The following is a 26,085-nucleotide window of genomic DNA, read 5'->3' as shown; positions in this document are numbered from 1 at the left end:
ATTTAAGCATTGGATCTGGCCATTCCGGTCCAATATGGTGCAATAGGCTGCTGGCATTTGACGTTTATAAATAGACATTTTTGAAAGCGTTGAAGATCTCCAAAGTCATCTTTCTTACCAACCCTCCTCCAAAACGACCCCACTTCAGTATCCGTGGGCAAGAGTTGAAAGCAGAGATACGGTGTTGGAGAAATTACGAGATTTTGAGGTGTATTCAGTGGAATATTATGCTAGGTATAGTTGAGTGAAGTATAGTGAACTGTTAAACAAATTAAATTGTTGTGTGGAAAAGCAATCTTTGAAAGGGAACATGGTGTGAAGCCATTTCATTTGGAACAAGCCTCCCAGAAATCACCAATAAATTACTTGGAGGGGGAAAAAAATTTGAGATTTATTAAGAGGAATCTCTTTATTCCATTCCCTGTGTGAACGGACTCCAGCCGGGGATTACACCTCGTACCTTTCCTGGCTGAGTGAAGTCAGCGGAGCTGATGTAAAGGAATTGTGCGGTTTCCAGGTAGAGCATGCAAATGCCTGTAGCTTTGGCTTTGGTTATGCCTCGCGATTAGAAAAAAATATTGTTCATTACCTAATATGATTTCATTTAATCCTATTAAAATACTCTACTGTTTAATTCCAGTAAGAATTTGTTCAAGAGAAATCAAGGTTGCTTATGTTTGCACCCAGGAATTGAATGGTGAGGGGAAATCATTCAGAAATCCAATATTTATAGTGTATTTGATTATTCAGTTGTGCTCTAGTACTTAAGTGGGTGACAAAGGATGATCTCAATTTGTTTAGCGTGTTTGAAGAATTCCGAGACGATGTCAAGGCATATTTAGTTACGAAGAATGTAGAGGGGAATTATAGAGGGGAAATTGCTTAAGGTGGTAGTGACAAGTATTGTTGAACTGAGAAACAAGGTCTGAAGTAGGATCCCGACCCGAAACGTCATCTATCCATATTCTCCATTGATGCTGCCTGACCCGCTGAGTTACTCCAACACTTTGTGTCAATATTGAACTGAGTTACTTGCAAGTTGTTTATTCCTGGTAATGGTTGAATGTTGCTTGAGTTTCAGCATTGTTAATATTGTTTTTAAAATGTAAAAACATATTGCATGCTAAGAATCTGAAACAAGAGCAGAAAATGCTGAGAGTACTCAGATGATCAGACAGCCTGTGTGGAGAGAGAACCAGATTTACAGCAGCTATTGGCTTGCTCTCCCAGTTTCCTGTAATTGTCTTTGCTCATATTGGTGTGGAACAATCGAACATTTAACTTTTAAAATATTATAGCTATTGAGAAGGTAGACAAAAATGCTGGAGAAACTCAGCGGGGTGAGGCAGCATCTATGGAACGAAGGAGTAGGTGACGTTTCGGGTTGAGACCCTTCTTCAGACGGGTCTCGACCTGAAATGTCACCTATTCCTTCGCTCCATAGATGCTGCCTCACCCGCTGAGTTTCTCCACCATTTTTGTCTACCCTCGATGTTTCCAGCATCTGCAGTTCTTTCTTAAACATAGCTGTTGAGAAAAGGTTTTGCTCCACAGATATTTATTTCATGTCCTGCTCTTCATTTCGTACTGGTTATCTCAGTAGATGAAGGATGCTATCTCACTCATTCAAGCCTGCTTTACTTTGCTTGCTGGTTTAGAAATCTGCTTTTAGTATGTGAACGTGAATCTCAGAGATTTTAATCTAGGATAACTTAATGTCAAATAATCATACTGAACTACACATGGAATACTATTGATTCAGTTATTCAGAATAAAGTACTTTATCTTTACTCCCCCCCCCCCCCCCCCCCCCCCCCCCCCTCCCGACATCAGTCTGAAGAAACTTCTCGACCCGAAACATCGCCTATACCTTCTCTCCACAGATGCTGCCAGTTTCTCCAGCAATTTTTTCTACTTTCGATTTTTCCCGCATCAGCAGTTCTTCCTCAAACAGAGTAAAGTACTGGTCCTTTTAAATTGAAACCAAATGTTATTTGTGATTTTGATTACTTGGAAACCATGAAGGTAACTTGATTCAATTCAAATGATTGGTGCAGAAATAAAAACGGAAAATTCTAAATATAGTCAGCAGGTCAGGTAGCGCCTGGGGAGAGAGAAAAGGGTAGACACAAAAAGCTCAGCGGGACAGGCAGCATCTTTGAAGAGAAGGAATGGGTGACGTTTCGGGTCGAGACCCTTCTTCAGACAAAGGTAATGTTTTACGTGGGTAACCATTCAACAGCTATGTTGAAACGTCATTGACCTGAAACTGCCTCCATTTCTCTCTCTCTGGATTCTGCCGAGGTCTGCTGGCTGTTCACAGCGTTTTCAATTCTTATTTCAGATTTCCAATTTATGTAGTATTTGGTTATGTATTTGCCAGTTTGCGGTTGGAGAGACAGTATTTATGCTTGAATTTGTTAATAGTCCTCCAACGACAGCGTAAAATGGAGTGAACACCCAATAGGGCAAGCAATTGAGGCAGCATCTATGGAGAGTAGGAATAGGCGACGTTTCTGGTCTCGGCCCGAAACGTCGCCTGTTCTTTCTCTCCATAGATGCTGCCTCACCCGCTGAGTTTCTCCAGCATTTTCTGTCTATCTTCGATTGTTCCAACATCTGCAGTTCTTTCTTAAACAGGGCAAGCAATTGCCCAGCTGAAACAGGGCAGGCACGAGCGATGTGAGTAGCAAAAATGAAATGTGGACATACGTGGCATGACTCCAAAATATTCAATAGCATTGTCAATGACTGAGAAGGGCGAGTGCGTGATGGCATGAGTTACTGAGCGACAAGACTTGACTTTGCAAGAAGTTCCAGGTGCCATCACTTAGACCTCCTGAAGAAGACGAGGAAGTAAGAAGAGCAGCAGGCTGTTTTTCTTGCGCTGGCTTTGTCGGTCTGTGAAACACCCAGAAGAGATTATGTCTACTGTGACAGTCTTCAGCACATGGATTAACAAAGGCTCATTGCATCAGCTTTTGAACTTGATGGACTATCCTCATCAGAGATAATGACTGACATGCAAAAAAATCATATTACAACTATGTTTATTACTTGGTAATGCCATGTTTTGTTTAATTATGGTATTCAATGATGGATGCAAATAACAGCGTGCTTGAAATAGCACAGCAAGTAATTTCCAAACTGGTCAAAGAAACATTGTTACAAGAGGCACGCTTGTAGTGACTTTGTTGATCAGAAAAATGAATCATGGGCTCTTTTGTAAATAACATCTGGAATCTCTGCTGTGCTTTATGACAGCTTCACAATGAGATCAGAAAATTGGAGCCAAATCTTGTTGATCTGGAATATCTGCACTGTGAATGACACCATCCTGCTTCTTTACGGTCAAGGTGTTTTGGGCCTGAAAGCTTTGGAAGTGCAAGCTAATAACGATGTGTCAAGAGCATTTGAAACCTGAGTGAATATTGACCCAAGAGTCAAGTTAAGAGTGTTTAATTGTCAAATGTACTGAAAATAGAACGATGAAATTCGCACTTACAGCATCACGACAGGTCCAGCATTCATCACATAACTCCAGCATTCTGTGGCATTAAAGGAGCACGGAAGAAAGAATTGAACAACCAAGAAAGAGGATGTAATGCAGTTGGGAAATATGAATCGACGCTCCAACAGTGGCCTGCGGATCTCAACATCGAGGAGCTCGCAGTCTCAGGTAGAGACTGATGTCGGGAAGCTCCGAGCCCCGACTCGGGAGTCCGGTCGCCCGGCGCGGGGAGCTGAGATCCCGCCCCCCCCCCCCCCCCCCCCCCCCCCCCGATGTGGGAGCTTGATCGCCCCGATGCGGAGGGCTTGACCGCCGGTTGCAGGAGCCAAGATCGCCGCGACAACAGAAGGTTCGAGTGATCTGACCACGGGAGAACAAAGAAGGGAAGAAGATTGAACGTTTATTTGCCTTCCATCACAGTGAGGAATGTGGAGGAGTTGGTGTGGTGGATTGTTCAGGTTAAATTTTATTTGGGTGTCTTGTTGCTCTTTATTGGTATGACTGTATGGCAACCTGAATTTCACTGAACCTTAATTGGTACATGTGACAATAAACTCACCTTGAAACCTCCAAATCATTTACAGAAGAGTGGAAAAGTAAATTGGATTAAGAGAAAAAAATAGACAAAGGAGAAGCAACGCACAATGTAAAAAAAAAGTGATTTTTAAAATTCGTCCACGAATGTGACAACAATTTAATTAGTTCCTTTCCAGCGATTTCTGATTTATGTCAGATTTCCAGCATCCGAAATGTTTTGACTTTCTGTCATTGTAGGGAGCAGCAGGGAGATGAAAGAGACAATTGTCAATATACCAGAACCCATGCTTGCAGGTTAGGCCCACTAACAAGGCAATGCCTGCCTGCCTGCCTGCAATAAGCTGGGTGTATAGCCCACTACACAACCAGGTCAACAACCAATTGGACAAGAGGGGGCTGAAAATGAAAATAATGTGGATATCCGAAAGAAAAAACAGATTCTGATGAAAGCTAATATAAAGGAACTGCAGATGCTGGTTTATAGCAGACATAAACAAAATGCTGGAGTAACTTAGCGGGCCAGGCAGCATCTCTGGAGAAATTAATAGGTGACGTTTCGGATTGGGACCTTTCCCGACCCAAACATTCCCCTATTAATTTTCTCCAGAGATGCTGTTTGACCCACTAAGTTACCCCAGTAACTTGTGTCTATTTCTGATAAAGGGTCTTCAACTTGAACATTAACTCTATTTCTCTTTCCACCAATGCTGACTGTGTCCATTGATTTCAGCATTTTATGCTTTTATTCAATTGGGACATTATTAGCAAGAAAGAGTTATCATTTTTTCTCCCCTTAGCATTGTTATTGTGTTTATTTCCATCTGCACTATAAGCTGATAATAAGCTGGACGCATTTTTAGTTAACGAATGATGTAATTCATGTTAGTCAACACATCCATTTTTTTCCCCTGTTGAATACAAACAGCAACATAAGATAGCTGTCAGTTTCATAACACTCTTGGATTTCTCATAGTGGAATAGCCTTTGATAACTGTTCAATTGTGTCCTGTGACAGTAGGTAGCCGTGAATTCTGTCAATAGATTATATTACAGCGAATGTATATGTAAATCCTTCAAGGGGATTATAGTCGTAATTTGTACATTGCAACTGAAATATAGCCCATAGAGTTTCTGTATGATAAGCAAAGAGAAAGCTGGATGGATATATGCTCCGAAGATAGAAACAAAATGCTGGAGTAGCTCAGCGGGACAGGCAGCATCTCTGAAGAGAAGGAATGGGTGACGTTTTGAGTCGAGACCCTTCTTCAGACGAGCCTGAAGGATATTTGCTCCTTCTGGTTTGCTTCCCCTGGTAAATGAAACGTTGGGTAATGTTGTTTGGGCAGCTATTTTGTATGTGCCATCTGATTCCCTCTCTCTCCAGCTTCATATGTGTTGTGTACACAGTATTACCCGTGCCTGACACCTCTTGCCAAGAATCATGTATTGCTGTCCTTAGGTATGCCCCGAATCGCCATTCTGAAAGCCTCCTGTAGCTCTATGGAGGAACAATTTCATTTAGCTAACCACAAAACGAAGAATGTTGATGACTGCTGCTTTATAGTGTGGCCACAGACTCTTGGTTCCGTGTCATATATTTTCCCAGACTATCGTCAGATGCTTGCTGTGAGGGATTTGAGGTAGGAACTGCCAAGCATCCAAGCGGTTGACACTATTAATTCTTAAAAAAAAAAATCATCAAATTTTTATAAAGGGCAGTAATACCACTCAGAACTACTATAATACTGCAACAATGGAAAAGTGGTTTGATCTGTAAACATGAAGCAGTGACTTGATAATGGAAGGTAATCAGAGTGCTCATTTGGAGTTGAGATACAAAGACTTATTGTGCCAATGGATGACTGCATCCCAGTTGTTACTATGACAACTTTGAGTTATCAATTATAATTCCATGAATTATGCATCTTTATAAATCTCCCCATGTTGTTACAGAAGGAATTGTGAAGATATTATTGGTCACAAATGTGTGATTATTAAATAAATACCTGCTCGAATGGAACAACTAGAAAAGCCCCACAGGGTTCAAGGTGAATGACCTTGGGTCAGGTGAATGCAATTATAACAACAGCAATTACTGAATTATCTTTGGCTTTATTTAATATGATACAACATGGTGGGCAGAATCAGGTGTAACGAGCTATTCTCCAAGTGAGCCAGTGGATGGATCAAGCTGCTAAACGGAGTTTCAGTTTATTGGTTTTCATAGATGTTTTCAGGTCAAAAGTAATATTATCATATCAGTTCCTTATCTCAATTTTCAGCAACAATGTAAAGCCAATAATATTTCGAGAAGTATGGCTGAGTGTATCATTCATTACCAATGGAAATGTAAATATTTTCCTAACACAGGTTCAGACTTTTGTTTCAATCACTGACCCATCTTGGATGCTTATTATTTCTTGTACTTACACATATGCACAGAAATTGATATTTGCTTGTAATTTGGCTCTGTTATTGCAATTGCCACACAAGTATAATTTTCTTATATCTTTCTCCTGAATTGTTGCAAGGAATAGTTTTCAGCATTGTGGCTGTGCCAATATCTTAGCACAAGCTGATGCTGATCCTGGGACAAACGTAGTGCTCACTGGGCTATCATTATCCCACTTCACTGGGTTACCTGAGCCAACCTTCCTCGGTCTATGTGAACATCATTCTCATGAAGATGTAGATAATGTCATAAAATACCAGCAGAAGTCAGTGTCCCCTCGGAAGTATGTATTTTGTGAACCCTATTCCTCTCAATAATTCTGTATTTTTATTTTTTAGGATTTTTAAATATTTTTAATATACCAATTCTAACCCCGATATCCACTGTGTGATATAGCATGCTTCAGAAGAGCTAAAATGTCATTTTGTTCTTTTGCTCGATTGACTGTACAGAGCAGCAAGGGTATAATGCAATTATTATAGGGTGATATGATACCAGTTTGCAAAAGATGGATTTTGCTGCCGAGCTTCTATGGCACTCGATAAACAAGAAAATGCATAATCGGAGACTGAAAGACAAAAATGTCTGAAACAGCTCAATTCATTAGAAGCTGGCTCGTTTCTCAGCAAGGCCCTTCATGGAACTTCTTGCTGCATTCCTGATTAGCATCTTCAAAGCCACTGGCAGCTGTCAGCCTTTGAAGTACAATCAGAAATATTAGCCTGTTTTTATTTCTTCGTAACTATTTTTAATTATGGCTTGTTACATGGAGAAAATGCTTCTGGTCTAAATGATGCAGCCCTTTCATTGAGTCATACAAATGCAATTGAAATAATTTATCTGGAATCAAAGCAGTAAGTTTAAAGGGAAAGATTTGACTGACGTGGACCTCAGACCAGATGGGGCTTTATGATGAAAAAGGTTTAATCCCAGACCTGGAATAGTTTCCATCAGTGGAACAGTACAAAGCAATTCACATATTGCTTTCTAGAAATGATCTTATGCGCAGTGATTTTCTCAAGACTTGCAAATGTGGCATTAGCTAATATTCAGAGAGATGCTTCCCTTTCATCCACCTGAGACTTAAGATTGCAGTACAGTTTTCGAATAGAAAATGAGAACTGCAACACCGATATAAGGTTCAGCTTCTAATTTGTATTCCCTCTCCATGTCACTGCAGGATGTGCACACACAAGACAACTGGTTCATGTAGTTATTAAGCCAGAAACAGTTCTAACTAGCTTCTTTACATTTCAGCAAATAAATTAATGATAGCCTGCATATTTCTGAAATAATCATTACCGATCTTTGGCCTATAGATCAATTCTGTCCAGTATGAATTCTCCTTAAACCACTGCAAAATATTTAATAAAACGAACAGCAGCCTGTAAAGTCAATGTGCCTTTCATGTATTACTTGAAAAAAAAATTGCAAGGGTATTGCTGTTCAATTTACTCTCTCATCCTGATGGAATACTGCCCTGGGATCTTTGCATACATGAACCTGAGCCAGAACAGCACCTCAGTATCATTGGAACACTGTTGTCAATGCCCTGAACTGGCCACGTGGGAGATTTAAATCGCCATTCACAGTAATTAATAATCAATCAATAAACCACGATTAAATGCTTTTCTGCTTAAAAATGACTGACCACACTCATGCACACAAACATTTTCTTTTTTTTTTTTGCTGTTATGTAACTAATTGAAAGGTTCTTTTTTTATATATATTGAAGCTCCAACAAAAAGATACCTCCATTGTATTTAAAGGATGAATCTCGTGAAATTGTTTTCACTTCCTCATGTACAGATGGTTAGAATGTGCACTTTTTAAAATTCTTCGTCATCCTCCTACTGACATTATAGTCCTTCCGCATTTTGCCCTCCAGTAATGTAGGTTGGGTTTGTTTCATTATTTGTTTTTCTTCATCAGAATAGTGCCAAATTTGTATTGCAGCTCCATAGCTCAACCAGGCCTGTTCATCTGCAGAAGGTAGACAAAAGTGCTGGAGAAATTCAGCGGGTGCAGCAGCATCTATGGAGCGAAGGAAATAGGCAACGTTTCGGGCCGAAACGTTGCCTATTTCCTTCGCTCCATAGATGCTGCTGCACCCGCTGAGCTTCTCCAGCACTTTTGTCTACCTTCGATTTTCCAGCATCTACAGTTCCTTCTTAAACACAACCGTTCATCTGCAGAGTTGTCCGGCAACTTCCCACATAATGTCCACTCTCTCTGACCTTCAACAAGATCAGTTCCAACAACCTTCCTGTAATGGCTGAGTAATATGTTAATGGATGGTACCATCCTGTAATCCCACTTACTGGTGTTGTGGAACTAGAATAAAGCATAAGAAACTTACAACACTCAGCAGGTCGTGCAGCAGCTATGAAGAGAGAATTACTGTCACAGAGTCAAATTGCATGGAAACCGGCCCTTTGGCCCAACTCATCCATGCCGAACAAGACTTCCCCGTCTAAGCTAGTTCCATACAGAGTTGACAACTTTTCATCAGAATGGTAGAATAATAATACTGTCTGTACTCCAGCTTCATGGAGGAATATTTTGAAAGTAACTGATTGAAGACGAAAACTAGAGGGGAAAAAATGTAGCAATCTTGAGCAAAACACAAAGTGCTGGAGTAATTCAGCGGGTAAGGCAACATCTGTGGAGGGAATGGATTTAATTCTGAAAAGGGGATCTGACCTGAAACATCGCCTATCCATTCCCTTTACAAATGCCTGACCCGATGAGTTACTCCAGCATTTTGTGTTTGTTCAAGATTTCCGTAACTGCAGTTCCTCGTATCACCGTTATGGGTGGAAATTACCAGGATAATGCAGGAAGGGTTTCAATGGTGTGTCAAAGCTTCGAAGAAACAAAACATTCCTACTGACCACTGGGAGCCTTTGATCCATGATCAAATTACTGTGTCCCTTTCAAAAGCCAAGTGTCAGGCAGCTGAACAAAGTGGCCTGCCAAGGTCTGCCTTTAGTCGACTGAAGGAAAGGATATTTGAAGATCAAGACCTCAGACCTGGTACAAAACTCATGGTTCATTGTGGATGATTAGCCATGATCACATTGAATGGCGGTGCTGGCTCCGAGGGCCGAATGGCCTGCTCCTGCACCTATTGGCTATTGGCTATTGTCACTGGGCAATAATGATCCTTGCTCCTGTGTGCTTTTGAGTCCTGGACTTCCTTCAGCAAACATCTCAGACCACCAGAAAATTCCGCCATCAATGTCTATGTGAAAGGATCCAACACCAGCATCCTCTCCCAGGACAACACCCACAGCATTGAGCACCTAGTATTATTCAAACTATTATTGATGTTTCAGATCTCCTTCCAAGCCGTGAGTTGCTTGAAAAAATTGATCTCCACTTGGTCAAAGTTTCTTCGTTCTTAGGGAAAAAAAAGATCAGCAGTCCTATCAGTCTTTCCACAGCCTCACAGAGTAAATCATTCATCCATTCATTTTGCACTTGTCAATGAGAAATAGAATTAATTGGTGAAGCAACAGTTGCAACTACAAAGTGGTTATTTTTAATCAATTATCATTAACAACAAAGTGATCCCCTCAATCAAATGAGGCCCAAGTCCACTCCAATCACTATCCTGAAGTCTACTGAGATCTGGTTTCACAGATATCAGTTGCACTGCTTTACTTTATCTAGCAACATCATAAATAGGCTTAGATGGAGAGCACCAGCAGACTGTTAATAGACACAAAAAGCTGGAGAAATAGTTCTCGACCCAAAACGTCACACATTCCTTCTCTCCAGAGATGCTGCCTGACCCACTGAGTTACTCCAGCTTTTTGTGTCTATCTTTGGTTTAAACCAACATCTTCCTTCCTACACATTTTGCCAGCAGACTGTTCATCTGTAGTGAATTCTGTCCATTGCTAACTCGACGTTTCAACAAGGTTTCCACTCCTCATTCACTTCTGAAAAAGACAGGCATAGCTACTGAAATCAAATGTCGAGCATCCTGTTGGAATATCTCCCAATATTCCACATTCCCCACTGAATCTCCTTCATACTTAAATTATGAAAGAAGATTCAAGAGAGTTTATTGTCATGTGTCCCAGATAGGACAATGAAATTCTTGCTTTGCTTCAGCACAACAGAATATAGTAGGCATAAATAAATACAGAACAGAACAGATCAGTGTGACCATATACCTTATAACAATGCAAAACAACATATGACATTCTCATACTGAGGTATTTATTTATATTATTGTTTATTACATGTGTTTCCATGTTTCAACTATTGAAAAAAAAAAAAAAAAAAAATGAAATGATTCAATTTATTGTCATTGTCAGTGTACAGTACAGAGACAACAAAATGCATTTTTAGTATCTCCCTTGAAAGGGAGACACAGGGCGTCGCGGTGTGCCCGCGCCTGCCGCCGTAACATTCCATTACAGGCAAAGGTGGGTGAAGTGTCTTGCCCAAGGACACAACGACAGTATGCACTCCAAGCGGGATTTGAACCGGCTACCCTCCGGTCGCCAGCCGAACTCTTAGCCCATTGTGCTATCTGTCGTCCATGACCAGCCTTCATTGGAGCACATCTTCTGGCTTTTTTCACGTTGGTATTTTGAAGTATTGGGGACTTGCAAGCAGTTTCAGTCATTGAGAGGAGGCCATAATGGACAGTTGTAACATGGTGGAGGATTAAAAAGGGCCGCTTTAAAACAATTGAAGTTTATAAAGGAGAATTAATGAATTAAAAGATACAGTAAGGAAGCAGGTCCATTAGCACACCGAGTCCACACCGACTTTCAATAACCTGTTCACGCTAGTTCTATGTTATCCCACTTTCTCATCCACTACCTACACACCAAGGGCAACTTGCAGAGGTCAATTGATCTACAAATCTGCAGATCTTTGGGATGTGGGTGGAGGCCAGGGCACCCGGAGGAAACCCACGCAGTCACAGGGAGAATGTGCAAACGCCACACTGAGTTGGAATCAAACCTGGATCTCTGGTGCTGTGAGGCAGCAGCTCCACCAGCTGCACTACTGTGCCAGACCGGAAGAACAGGAGACCCACTTTAAATGACGATGGCATCGCTGAGGCAGAGGAGGAAGTAATGTTACAAAGCAATGTCGGGATTGCACTAGAACAGAATTTCTGGTAAATATTAATTAATAAATTAAGTGGGTCCGTTGCTGTAGATGCCATGACGATGACGATGATTGGATCTGTAAGTAATAAACAAATGGTGCACCTTTCAGATGGACAACAGAAAACAAATATTTGACGAACACTGTGTGATCAGTGACATAAAAGGCTGCTGGGGAAAGAGAGTCTGTTCCAGCCAGGCACAGACTTTGACTTGGGGCCATTTTGTTGCTGTGTAAAGCAGTTTGCACAGATTCTCACATGGAGAAGCAAGAGAAATGCACACAATTCTGGGTGTCGAGGGAATTTAGACGTGGAGAGGCAGTGTTCAAGGGCAGTGAGGTTAAAGGCTTTTTTGAGGAGGGTGATGGGACTGGTTTTGAACTGGAAGGGAAAGTTGCCACTGGGGACTGAATCATTTACATTGAAAGACGCAAATACTACAGCAGGAGGATATCATAAGATGGCCTTTTGAAGTGTATCACTGTTGTAATGTTGGCAAACATGCAGTCATATTGCACACTAGCAAGTCTCATAGGCACCATTGAGCCAAATGTTCAGATATCTCCCCAGTCACCCTGCTCTTTTCCCCTTCTTCGCACACAACTCCCATTCCTGGGTCTCATGTTTCCCATTTATGCCCCTGCCCTTCCCTGCTCCTCATATCCCTCTTTCTGGCTTTACATTCCACTTCTCACCTCTCCTTGTCTGATACCATTTTGTCTCCTTTGACACTTACTGCATCTATCGATGTGGATAAGTTGGGCAGAAGGGCCTGTTTCCATGCTCTATGACTATATCTGCTACCCCCCCCCCCCCCCCCCCCCCCCCCCCCACCTGTATTCACCTACCACTTGCCAGGCTTTGTCGCTACCTCTCTTCCAGTTTGAGGAAGAGTCCCGACCTGAAACGTCGCCTGTCCATTCCCTCCATAGATGCTGCCTGACTAGCTGATTTCCTCCAGCACTTTGTGTTTTGCCCAAGATTCCAACAACCACAATTTCTTGTTTCACTATAACCTTTGTGTTTGTTAGAACTGTAGCAACTCAATTTGTTACAGTTGAGAATATAGTTCCTCCAACGTATTATCTTGTTCATTATTTGAACACTGCATTGAAAAGTAGCTGTCAAAATGATAATTTCAGTCATGCTGACTACAATGTTGTCATGATTTGATAATTACATGCACATGTGTGAGTGAATGCAATATATAACAGAGTGTTGCTACTTTCACAGACAATTGGGGAGTTGGAGACCCAAGTCCACCAGCTACGTGAAGAACTTATCCAGGTCAATTCGCAACGAAAGCAACAGTTGGTTGAGTTGGGGTTACTACGGGAGGAGGAGAAGCAGAAAGCTTTGCGTGATCATGAAGCTGCTGTCAACAAGCTTAAAGCTGAGATGGAACGGGTGAAGCTGGAGTTGCAGAAGACAAAAGCTGCTGAAATGGAACAGGCCGTTGAACAGGTAGACTGTTCTTTTCCGAATTAATATTTTCTGCAGTCAAACACTGACCATTGTCAATGAGCCCAGTGCAATTTCAATAATGAATCATCAGAATAGCAGTGTGCACTCATTCATCATCTCATAAATGGCAAGATGTCCCAGGATATTTCACTGGAAATGGTTATCAAACAAATTTGACATTGTCATACAGATGGATGTAAGTTTGGTTCAAGTCATAAGCTTTAAGGAAATCACGAAATGCTGGAGTAACTCGGCCTGAAGAAATGTCCTGACCTGAAAAGTCGCTTATCCATGTCCTCCACAGATGCTGACTGACCCGCTGAGTTACTCCAGCACTTTTGTGTTTTGTTCAAGATTCCAGCATCCACAGTTCCTTGTTTCTCTATAATTTTAAGGATTTTGAGAGGTGAAGAAATTTACTGAGAGAGTTGCGGAGCTTAAATGTTTTTTTTATGTTTTCGATGGACGTATTTTTCAGTAGGTTTCAATTACTTCAATATGATAGTTATGAAGAGCTTGCATTTATGATGATTTACAAGATTAAAGGAGCCCATTCCATTTTTTAATCAAGTGGTTCGGATATGATTTGAGTAGACAAGGATAGTAATGTTAAATTGTTTGCATTAAACTATTCCTCCTTATCTTCCTTTTTCCGAGGATTGGAAAAGAAAAATGCAACTGACAAATCTCTGGTTGTGCCTAGTTTGGGAATGCATCTGTGAAATTCAGTGAAATAGATTATTTTTTTAAAGTCAAACAGTTGAGTCTAATTTAGCCAGTTCTTTAATCATAAGGCTTTAAATGTCAGACACACGGAGTGTTATTGGCTGAGTTTTTATGTATTTTCCTTGCTTTAGATATGTTCAAAGAGAACAGTAAGTATAATTTTCTTTGCAAAAAAAGTCCAGTGATGTTGTTGTTTAGCCTTGATAAACCAAATTGGAATATATAAGAATATATACCAAACTGGAATATATATATATTCAGAGTATCTGGGAGCTTATTGGTGCACGATAAACCAGCATGTCTACTCTTCATTGACAGAAAAATTATGCTATTTTTAGTCTTTAAAGCTTCATATTTTGAGATTTCCTGGCATGGCTTTAATTTTTCACAATAGAATATATATGAGTGTATTAAGAAGTAATTTTTGACTGAGTTAAGTGATTTATCTTGCAGGAGAACTTATTTAGAAACTGATGAGTTAAGGTCATATTATCAATAGTCAATGGGAATGTTCTCTCATGAGAAAGTCAAACCACATGAATGTATTTCACTGTGATACTGATTGAAGTAGTTGCGGCCGCTTACGTTTTTTACAAGGCTCTAAACAAATCTATTGAAGTTGAAAGTAACTGGTCGGTACAATGAGAAATGCTGAGTTGTGTTTTCCTCACCAAGGGTAACGCCACATGGCTTGCTGAATAGGCACATTAGGAACATTACATTGGTGAGTGTAAACCTGAAGAAACGAGGGCTGGGTTCATTTCTGAACGGGGTCCCTGACCATCAGGTGTGTCGTGGAATGCAAAATAAGGGTATGGTATCTTTGCCCTTTAAATAATTGCCAGTCCAAAGGCAAAGGAAATAGCTGCATAAGCCGGGGTACTGGCCGATTCACCTCTCCCTATCCATACTATGTTTACATATCCATTGTGCAGCTGCAAATAAGAATTTCATTGTTCCATTCCGGGACATATGACAATAAAACACTCTTGACTCTTGGCTCTTGTCCTCATTGGCCACATTGAATTTTGTAATTGGAACTGAGAAGATACAATGCTAAGAACTATTTTCTGCATTCTGTATCTTCCCCTTTGTGCATCTCTCCCCGTGTACATTAAATACAGAAAACACTGGAAACAATCAGCAGGTAGACGAAAATGCTGGAGCACGTCAGTGGGTGAGGCAGCATCTATGGAGGGAAGGAAAAATGCAACGTTTCCTTCGTTCCATAGATGCTACCGCACACGTTGAGTTTCTCCAGCATTTTTATTTTCCAGCATCTGCAGTTCCTTTGGAAACAATCAGTAAGCCAAATAGCCAGAACAGAAAGAGAAGCAGAGTAAATGTTAACGCTGCTTCTCTTTCCACAGATGCTGCCTAACATGTTTCTAATGTCTACTGTTTTAATTCCACTTCCAGCAGCTGCAGTTTTTTAGTGATTTTTAGTGAAGACTAGTGTCAAGAGGCTGCCTCATTGCTCCAACTACCTTTTGTTCAAGCTTTCCTGCCACAATGCTGCACCTTTTCTCCAACAGGGATGGGGCATCTTGGTTGGGATGAATGAGTGTGGCCGAAGGGCCTGTTTCCGTGCTGTAAGACCCTGAGCGATGCTGCAGATCTGAATGTAATTGTAAGCACCATAAACTAACAGTGATCCAAAACTAACATTGTTCAGGGACCAACACCTAAGGCAAATCTGCCCCACTAGTGAGTGGTGAATCCCTGGAACTCTCTGCCACAGAAGGTAGTTGAGGCCAGTTCATTGGCTCTATTTAAGAGGGAGTTAGATGTGGCCCTTGTGGCTAAAGGGTTCAGGGGGTATGGAGAGAAGGCAGGTACGGGATGCCGAGTTGGATGATCAGCCATGATCATATTGAATGGCAGTGCAGGCTCGAAGGGCCGAATGGCCTACTCCTGCACCTACTTTCTATGTATCTAAGTAACATGCTTATCATAAAAGATAAACACAAAATGCTGGGGTAACTCAGCGGGACGGGCAGCATCTCTGGAGAGAAGGAATGGATGACGTTTCGGGTTAAGTCTGAAGAAGGGTCTCGACCCGAAACATCACCTATTCCTTCTCTCCAGAGATGCTGCCTGTCCCACTGAGTCACTCCAGCATTTTGTGTCTACCTTCAATTTAAACCAGCATCTGTAGTTCTTTCCCACACATGTTTTTCATAAAGTTTTCCAGAAACCCACAAGAATGAAGGATGCTAGTGAGCAATAAGAGAAATGTAATTAACCGGGTGTATAAAGGAAGAATCACAATCTGCATATCATGAAAAGGCTTTTGGGAAGCCAAGACACTAAATATTGGAACAAAAGCCTTATAATGTGTAAGACCCAGAATGAAGTTGGCATGAATTTCAATTTAAAATTTGAAGGAATTTAGACAAAGCAAGGAATTTTGTGTGACAGATGTTCAAATTTCAAAAAACCCTTGTATAGAAACGGAATGGTTTTAATAAGAATGCAGCTGCTTTCTAAAGATGAGGAAGGATCAAGTTTCAAATATGAGATAGCTGGAACCCAGTTATTTTGGTTTTATTTCTGAAGCATCAGTCTTTGGATGTCCTTGGGTTTTCTCTTCAAAGATGCGCTGTCACATGAGAGTAAAATTGTACACACACAATGCCATTCTTCACTCTCTTCGCCACACTGGTGTCCTTGCATGTAGTCAATCCTGTGAAGATTTGAATTTTTATTGTGGCATTCAGTCTCCTGAGCTTTACCTAGAGCTTTGAAGTTTTTTTTTTTGAAGTAAAATTGTTTAGGTGTTTTTCATGGCTGGTGGTCTGATATTAATCATCTAATTCTCAATGGACCAGATATAGCTTTTCTGTCTTTTCTTGACAGTCATGAGACATAGGTGATAGTAGAGGAGGGAGTTAGGAAAGTTAATGCATATGAATCTTTCTGATTTAGTGGGAAGAGGACCCTGTTTAAGCTCTAATTTCAACTATTCGAATGTTAACGTTGTTGATATATTTCTGCCTTACATAGTACAGGTATATGAAGTGAGCTCCATTTCGCAGTCTAGAACATGCAAACGTACCTTGACTTATTAATTACTTCAGCTGAACTCTTAATAGGTAGGCTGGACTGATTTTCTGCCTGGTATTGTACTTGCATTGCCAGAATCAAAGAGAATCATAACTACTTGTCTCTTTCATAACTTCTTTGATGGCACTAACCTGTAGTTGAGTGTAAATTTAAAGTGCTGCGATCAGACGCTACCTTGTGACTGATATTCATGGGTCACCACAATGGAACCAATGTACAAATATCTGATGTGTGCGGATAACCAGTGGTATAAATCAAAGTTTTGGTTCAGTTGGTGATTTGTCCAGCTATCTGTGTCTGGAGAATGATCTATACTGCTTCACATTCAGTTAAACACTTCTTGAAAGCCCTCATTGTTGAAGAAAACGCAAGGGATAATGTGTTAAAACTATTTCCCACTAACATTATTGTGATAATGGCCAAATAATCTTGCTTGTGAACTAAGCACTTTTATGTAAACCAGCACCTGCAATTCTTAGTTTCTACTTCCAATATTTATTGGCTATTTAACTTAATATTCCTAATTAGGTGAAGCATATCGAGGGAGATCATATCAGAACTATATAGAATACTCTATCAGCCACAGTTAGACACAAAAAGCTGAAGTAACTCAGCGGGTTAGTCAGCCTCTCTGGAGAAAAGGATTTGGTGGCATTTCAAGTTGCGACCCTTCGTCAGACTGGTCCCGACCCGAAACATCACCTATTCCTTTTCTCCAGAGATGCTGTCTGACCCACTGAGTTACTCCAGCTTTTTGTGTCTATCTTCGATTTAAACCAGAATCTGCAGTTCCTTCCTACACACTCTGTCGGCCACAGGTAGAAGACTGTGTAGAGTTTTAATTAGAAGTGTACAGAGGAAATTTGTGATGTTATTGCCAACACTGGAGAATTTTAATTGAGGTTAGGCTCAGTATGCTTTGTTTAGAACAGCTGAAACTGATGGGAACTTTAATACCCCTGTATCAATATAGCATGGATAGAAAATCTAGTCTCCACCAGCAGCTAGACCAATGACTACTGGGCATCAGGATGCTATACGGGATCTCAGGGACAAAATCTTGAGAGGTTTTTTGTGACTTGTTTTAACTGAACTGAGTCTGAAGAAGGGTCTCGACCCGAAACGTCACCTATTCCTTCGCTCCATAGATGCTGCCTCACCCTCTGAGTTTCTCCAGCATTTTTGTCTACCTTCCTGAACTGAAAGGTCAGGATCCATGGGGCAGAAGGATGGTGGGGTCTTGTACTCACCGATGTGAAGGGCCTGTCCCACTTACGCAATTTTTTTCGGCGACTTGCCGGCGCCCGTCCTAGACGCAGCAGGTGGCCGAAAATTTTCAACATGTTGAAAATCCAGCGGCGACCAGAAAAAGGTGCGACTCTTCAGGCGACTACTCACTACCATACAGCCGTCACGTGTTGACATGTCGCGGGGTGACGCCTGTATGGTCGTGAGTAGTCGTCCAAAGAGTCTGGTCGCCGCTGGATTTTCAACATGATGAAAATGTTTGGCGACCTGCTGCGACTATGACGGGTGCCGGCAAGTCGCCCAAAAAAATTGCGTTAGGCCCTTAAGGGTGGTTGAGTGTGATACCCTAATTGTATTTACGTTGCTTGCATGTAATTAGAGATATATGTTTGTTTTTGTTGCAATTAGAGAGATTTGTCTGTTTTTGTTGCAAGTATATATTCCACCCCCTCCTTCCGTTCCGTTCCCACCACCCTCACTGCTTAATACAGGTAGTGAATGCAAAGATGGGAAACCTTCTTTCATCCAAGTTAACTACATTCCCCACAATGTGAATGGAGTGCCTGAAGCTGTAATACTAAAATCAGAATTATAGAAGTCACCGTTTGCGAGAGAAATCCACCTGTCACATATCTGGCTGGCCTGGTAACATCTGTTCATCAACTCTTGGTGCTTTGCAGTTCAGTTTTGTTGCTTCTGCCTTGAACTGAGTGACAGACCAGGCACACCACAAAATTACACAGGTGATCTTATCTGCTGAAGGCAATTATCCTTGCAGCTGCACTTTACACCTACAGGACCTCAGACTCTTCACTGACGGAGACACAATAGGTTGCACTGCTTCATGTGACATTGCACAGTTGGAATTGCTGAATGTTTAGGTTTCTTGTCCTGCACCTTCAGCAAGTCGACTTACAAGGAATAGCAGGAAAGTAGAGCTGAAAGCAAAATCTGATGACAGCTTAGTCACAAGGGTCTACTCCTGCTCCTATTTTGTATCTTTAGTTTAGTTTAGAGATACAGCATAGAAACAGGCCCTTCAGCCCACTGAGTCCATGCTGACCACCAGTCACCTGTTCACAGACATAAAATAACTCAGTGGGACAGACAGCATCTCCAGAGAGAAGGAATGGGTGACTTGGATGGGGGGGGGGGGGGGGAGAGAGGAGTGCAGGGGTTACTTGAAGTTGGAGAAATCAATATTCATACCATTGGGTATCCCTCCCCCACCCAAGTCACACCAGGTTCCTGTTCTCACCCAGCAAACAGCTAACAATGGCCTGTTTTCTTTATCATCGTTACTTTTTGGCATATCTATCATTTTATATCTCGCTACATCACTGTCTATATCTCTCGTTTTCCCTTTCCCCTGACTAGTCCGAAACATCACCCATTCGTTTTCTCCAGAGATGCTGTCTGTCCCACTGAGTTACTCCAGCATTTTGTGTCTATCTTCGGTTTAAACCAGCATCTGCAGTTCCTTCCTACACAAATCACCCGTTCACGCTGGTTCTATGTTATCCCACCTTTTCACCACTTCCAACACATGGGGCAATTTACAGAGGCCAATTAACCTATAAACGCTTGTCTTTGAGATGTGGGAGGAGACCGGAGGAAACCCACCTGGTCACAGGGACAACAATGCAAATCTTTCCTAGATTTGCTATAGACTTGATTCATTCTTCTTGTACAGAACCTTAACGCACGCAATGTCAAAGTGTTCAAGAAGGAACTGCAGATGCTGGAAGATCGAAGGTACACAAAATTGCTGGAGAAACTCAGCGGGTGCAGCAGCATCTATGGAGCGAAGAAAATAGGCGACGTTTCGGGCCGAAACGTCGCCTATTTTCGTCTGATGAAGTCGTCTGAAGAAGGGTTTCGGCCCGAAACGTCGCCTATTTTCTTCGCTCCATAGGTGCTGCTGCACCCGCTGAGTTTCTCCAGCAATTTTGTGTACCCGCAATGTGAAAGTGGTGGCTTTGTGGCAAATTTGGACACCTTACATACCGTTCCTTCCTCCGGGTCACTAATGTACAGAGTGAGACAAGGCAGAGTTTCCCCATATCAAAAAAAAGCCAAATTCTGTTTTTATTCTCTGCTTTTTACAGTTTCCAGGGATCTAATTTTCAGTCGTTGTTCACTTTCTTTGAAATCATTCACTTTGTTGACTACTTTTTAGTAGACATATTTTCTCTGACATACCTTTTTTCCAATCAGCCTTGTGTCCTTGGAACTTTTCTTTATAGCTGCAAAAACTGGGTATGTATTCCAAGCAAGAGCACCTTTGATGCCTCTTCCTGGACTCACTGGGGACAAATGTATCCTTGAGAGAACCAGCTTTTAGTCGATGCAGATTACACTGGCTGCGACACTCAGAGTGTATACCTTAGGGCTGTCTGTCAAAGCCAGTGCTTTATGGCCAACTCAAAAAGCAGTCACAACACAGAGGGAGGCCGAAGCTTTGATACAGTTAAAGGTCAAGTCATTTCAAATTCAGCATTCTCATTGACAACTCAAAGAACCGTTCACACTCGCTCTGTCTGAAGAAGCTAGGTCGATGTGATGGGTCACCAGAAAGCCCAGACTGATGCTCCCAGCCAGGCAAGGCAGAGGTAGGGAGTGCTGCATCTTCCATCTAGAGTTAGTGACAAAGCTTGATGTTTGAACATTGGTCTCTTCTCCCACACTGCTGCCAGGCACCACTGACTGACATCATGGCGTCGCCTTTCCTTTGTGTCCTTCTAACTCAGTCTTGGTGCTCACACCTAATTTGCTGCTGAGATTTATTCAAGGCTTCCAAGATCTCCATTAATGCTATTGTAGGCAGTAGTTCCTTAAAGTGCTGTATCAAAGCAAAGGTTATGCTTTTGTAGAGTCCCTTCTTCTCTTCTTCTTCGTGCATATGGCGTGCACAGCCTAAAGTTGTAGGACAACTTGTTCTATTTGATTGTGTACGCCAGGTTGATTGCATTCGTCGAAACAGGGCTGACCACGTGAAGGTTGCAATCTCCCTCCCTGTACAGTCCCTAAACTGATGATAAACCTCATCCCTACACAGGTAGATTTATTTGGAGGTGTAGAGCCCTCTCCCCATGAACAATAAGACCTGTGTGCTTTCCAGCTAATTTGCTGCATTTTCACCCACCTTACTACCAGAGTTTCTAATCATAAAGCCATAGTGTCTTACAGCGCGGAAACAGGCTCTTCTGCCTTACTTGCCCCCGCCGACAAACATGCCCATCTACACCTTCCTGCATTTGGTACTTATCCCTCTAAACCTGTGCTTTCCATGTACCTGTCTAAATATTTCATAAACATTGGGATAGTCCCTGCCTCAACTACCTCCTCCGGCAGCTCGTTCCATACACCCACCACCCTTTGTGTAGAAAACTTGCCCTTCAGGTTCCTGTTAAATCTTTTCCCCCTTCACCTTAAACCCATGTCCTCTGGTTCTTGATTCCCCTACTCCAGGCACAAGACCAGATCTATTCCTCTTGTGATTGTGTACAATCATTTAATATATTTATCAACTCAGTGGAGAAAATCCTGTGTGGTGAAAAGGGAATATGTCACCTTAAATTTTAGATCAGTGGTTTTAAACCCCAATTTCTCGTGTTTATCAACGAAGTAGATGGACATCTTGTTAACCACGGGCAGGTAGGCACTCCATTGCTGCAGGTACGTCCTTTACCATAGGCAAAGGGTTATGAAGGTTAATAAAGATATAAAAAGCAGGGCAACATTTGATCAAAGCTGTACTCTCTATTAAGAAACGGGTATAATATAATTTTAATTTAGCTGACTTTCAATCTGTTTTGCAAACACTTTCTTGTTTCACCAAACTATGGACGACACCTGATGGGCCTGTCCCACTTTCCCGTGTTATTCACAAATTCTCCCGAGTTTTCAAACTCGCAGAATGTTCGTAACGAGTCCGTATGAGTCAGTGGATATATGGTAGCGGCTCGTTATGCCAGCCGTAGGTACTCGGGGCATCAGGTAAGTCGGGATATTTTTTCAGCATGTTGAAAAATGTCCACGAGTAAAAAACCTACGTCTGGCGTAACGAGTCGCTACGATATATCCATGGACTCCTACAGACTCGTTACGAACATTCTGCAAGTTTGAAAACTCGGGAGAATTCGTGAATAACTCAGGAGAATTTGTGAATATCTCGGGAAAGTGGGACAGGCCCTTAAGGATCCCAATCTTAAGGGTGGGCCTGATCTCTAAGGATGTAGACCCCCTACCCCAAGGATATAGTCCTGATTCCCAAACAATCTCTTTGTCGCCCTTGCCCGTTTTCGTATCTGCACTTTCTCCACAGCTGTTACACAATATTCTGCACTCTGCTCTCTCTCCTTGCATTACTGTTGTATTTGTTTATGGTTTGATTGCACGCATGCATGGTATTATTTGCCTGGTTAACACACAAAACAAGATTTTTCATTGTATCATGGTTCACATGATAATAATGAACCTATACCAATACTCTGTTAATATACTAATTTGTACAGCATTCAAATAATCACTGAATAATAAGCAAAAGGGTTAAACTGATTACTTTTCCATTCACAAATACTTTTCCAATTGCAAAGAAAGCCAGTCAAATGAATTAAGATGCTTAATATTTTCATCAAGATGAGATTTTGATTGTTGTTCATCAAACTAACTTCACAATCCGTCCATTGCTGTTTAATTTTGTGATTGATTCTACCTTGAAATAAAGGATTATCTCTTATAAAAGTGTTCAGCATAACATCACATCTTGTTTTTTTAAAAGCCTTTAATGTTGTAAAATGCATAAAGATCACTGTACTAGAATAACAAGGCAGGTGATCAAAAGCAGTGAAAGAGGTAAGGAAAAGTTGGAAGCAAGCGGAACATTGGGGAAATCAATCCTGGAACTTGGGACTGAAGCAGTAGAGTCAATTGAGGTTAAATCAGGGAGGCACAAGAGGCCAGAATAGGAAGAGAACAGTTATCCCTTCTCATTATTGGGATCAATCCTTGCATCACCTTAACATAGAAACATAGAAAATAGGTGCAGGAGTAGGCCATTCGGCCCTTCGAGTCTGCACCGCCATTCGATAAGATCATGGCTGATCATCCAACTCCATATCCCATCCCTACCTTCTCTCCATACCCCCTGATTCCTTTAGCCACAAGGGCCACATCTAACTCCCTCTTAAATATAGCCAATGAACTGGCTTCAACTACCTTCTGTGGCAGAGAATTCCACAGAATCACCACTCTCTGTGTAAAAAATGATTTTCTCATCTCGGTCCTAAAAGACTTCCCTCTTATCCTTAAACTGTGACCCCTAGTTCTGGACTTCCCCAACATCGGGAATAATCTTCCTGCATCTAGCCTGTCCAACCCCTTAAGAATTTTGTAAGTTTCTATAAGATCCCCCCTCAATCTTCTAAATTCTAGTGTTTAACTTTTCATTAAAGTGGTGCAGGCATTGTGAAAATACATGAGCAGGTTGTCCTGGTTTACTCTGTACATGTGATTTCACATCAAAGGGAGCTGGCATTTGTATTTGGCGCAAGATAATAACTAACTATATGTGGAAAATCCTAAATATTAAAACTATTGCGGACATGCACTGAGAAGGTTGTTGCTGATTCCTCAGCTGGTAGCCATCAGTAAAAATGATGAGATGTAGATAGTCAAAACTTTTTTTCCCAGGATGGAAATATCAAATATTAGAGGGCATAGCTTTAAGGAGAAGGGGCAAAGTTTAAAGGAGATGTGTGGGCGGGTTTATTCCCACAGAGGGTGGTGAGTGCATGGAACACACTGCCGGGAGTAGTGGTAGAGGCAGATGCAACAGTGGCATTTGAGAGACTTTTAGATAGGCAGGGAATAGAGGAATATGGATTATGACAGGCAGGCAGGCAGGCAGATAAAGGTTGGTCTAGGCATCCTGTTTGGCACAGACATTGTGGGCTGACGGGCCCATTCCTGTTCCTTAAAGGTGGCACAGTGATAGAGCTGCAGCCTTACAGCATCAGAGACCCGGATTTGATCCTGAACGCGGGTGCTGGTCATTCTCCCTGTGATTCTCCCTGTGACCCACGTGGGTTTTCTCCGGGTGCTCTTGTTTCCTCCTACACTCCAAAAACGTGTAGGTTTGTAGGTTAATTAGCTTCTGTAAATTGTACCTAGTGTGTTGGATAAAACTGGTGTTTGGGTGATTGTGGGTCGGGGTGGATCCGGTGGGCAGAAGGGCCTGTTTCCATGCTGTATAATTAAACTAAACTGTGCTGTACTGTTCTATGCTGCAATTGCTCATTTTGAACTTAAGTTACATCTATGCTCCGCAATATAACAGACATATTTGAAGACATGCCGACATGCCTTTCATTGATTTTTCAACTGCCGGCCTCCATCATTCTACATGTCGTATCCTGTCATGCTCTGTTGCCGTATATGTCTGCTGGAGTGGAGCAGGCTGTGACTCTCTCTCTGCCTATTTGAAGCCTCGGTTTTTCATCCCTCTGTTGGCCCCGGCACCTTGCGCTATTTCCCAACCAAGCACCACTTCCTGCAAGGCCTCCGCCACCGCTGTTCATCAGTCTGCCACTGTGAGGCAGAAGCTCAAGTTATTTAGCTCTGATGTTTGTGCTTGGTTTGCGAGGTGCCTCTGTCCGTAATGGCCCAACTGAGATTGGTTCACTATGGCAAAACCATGCCTCTTTCTTCGGTGGCAAAGAGTGTAAGATCGATACAGATTCTGCGTGGCGGCATTTTTCTACTCTTATTCTTCCTTACTGCAGCTGCATCTGGGAGATGTGTGATTCATAGCAAGTTACATCAATACACCTTGACGTCCTTCAGCGCCGCTCCCATTTCTGTGCTTTTCATTTCATCCAAGAAGCAGCTGTTTGACTGTAAGTGCCTCATATGAACAATAGTAAGAAAATAGACACATTTTTTTTAAAATAACTCATTTGATTCTACTACGTAACCATTCCAAATCTTTTAATATACCTTCCTTTTTTAAAATCCTAGAGCAGAGATTCAAGGCAAACCATGCCAAAACTGCAGGCATGTCCAAAATTGGCAAACAATATTCTCAATATGCATGGACGCAGTGACAGCTCAGAACCATTTGCAGACTATTGATAAACATTGTAGAAATCACATCATTTTGGATTATCTGTCATGAATTTTCACATGCGGAGTGCAGCGGTACGCATAACACTGTCAACATTTCACAGTCACTTTGTTCTTCCAGGCATGGAATTTACAATTTAAGGATTACCTTTAAGTGTTGAAGTCAGGCACTTTGAATGGGAAAACACAGTACAGACACTGCTTTTTTTGGTCTAGTTTCTTTGTGCTTTGATCTTTTTAGTTTCATAATCCATATGTGGATGATATCCTTTTTTGAATCTGAAAATTCCAAAAAGCTTCAAAAGGTCGCCTTTATTTTTTTTAAAAAGTTGTATTCATCTGCGGTATTTTTAAAAATATGTATCTGTTCTGTCCTTTGAAGGCTCGCGTTTGAATTGAGCTGCATTCATTCCTTGGGAAAGGGGAAAATGTCGGCTTAATTTCCAGCAAATGTATCCCCACCCTTCACCGCACGCCGTCCCCACTCCCAGGCCCCAACCCCAAACCCATCAGACTCACACTCTAAATGCAGCTGCCAAACATGCACTGTGTAAGCAGAAACATGATGTAGATTTGTAATTGCCTCCATCAAATTCATATAGTATTTTGTCGAAATTATTAAAACGATTAAATAATGTCAGACAGAGGCACTCGGTCAGCTCCCATGTTCTTTGAAGTGCTGCCATGAGATCGTAGAGGCTGAAGTGGTTTGATGTCATCGGGACCATTGCCTAGGGAGTTGCATCATTGAAGTTTGTCCCATTTGAAATTCGCAGGCATTGTCCAGTGAAAGGGCAGATGGACGTGCATTAAGAATGG

General features: G+C 41.7%; 1 protein-coding gene across 3 annotated transcripts in view; it reads left to right on the top strand.

Annotated features, from left to right (window-relative positions):
• Positions 1-26,085, top strand: part of cep112 (centrosomal protein 112) — a 286,047-nt gene that overhangs the window by 170,330 nt on the left and 89,632 nt on the right. For all 3 annotated transcript variants that reach the window (XM_055653750.1, XM_055653748.1, XM_055653749.1), the window contains one exon: positions 12,871-13,101. In XM_055653750.1, the coding sequence (XP_055509725.1) occupies positions 12,871-13,101 (231 nt within the window). The remainder of the gene's footprint in view (positions 1-12,870; positions 13,102-26,085) is intronic.

This window comes from Leucoraja erinacea, chromosome 23, assembly GCF_028641065.1.
Source record: "Leucoraja erinacea ecotype New England chromosome 23, Leri_hhj_1, whole genome shotgun sequence".
Taxonomy (NCBI): Eukaryota; Metazoa; Chordata; class Chondrichthyes; order Rajiformes; family Rajidae; genus Leucoraja; species Leucoraja erinaceus.
The sequence above is the reverse complement of the archived record's forward strand: the minus strand, read 5'-3'. Positions and strand labels throughout refer to the sequence as shown.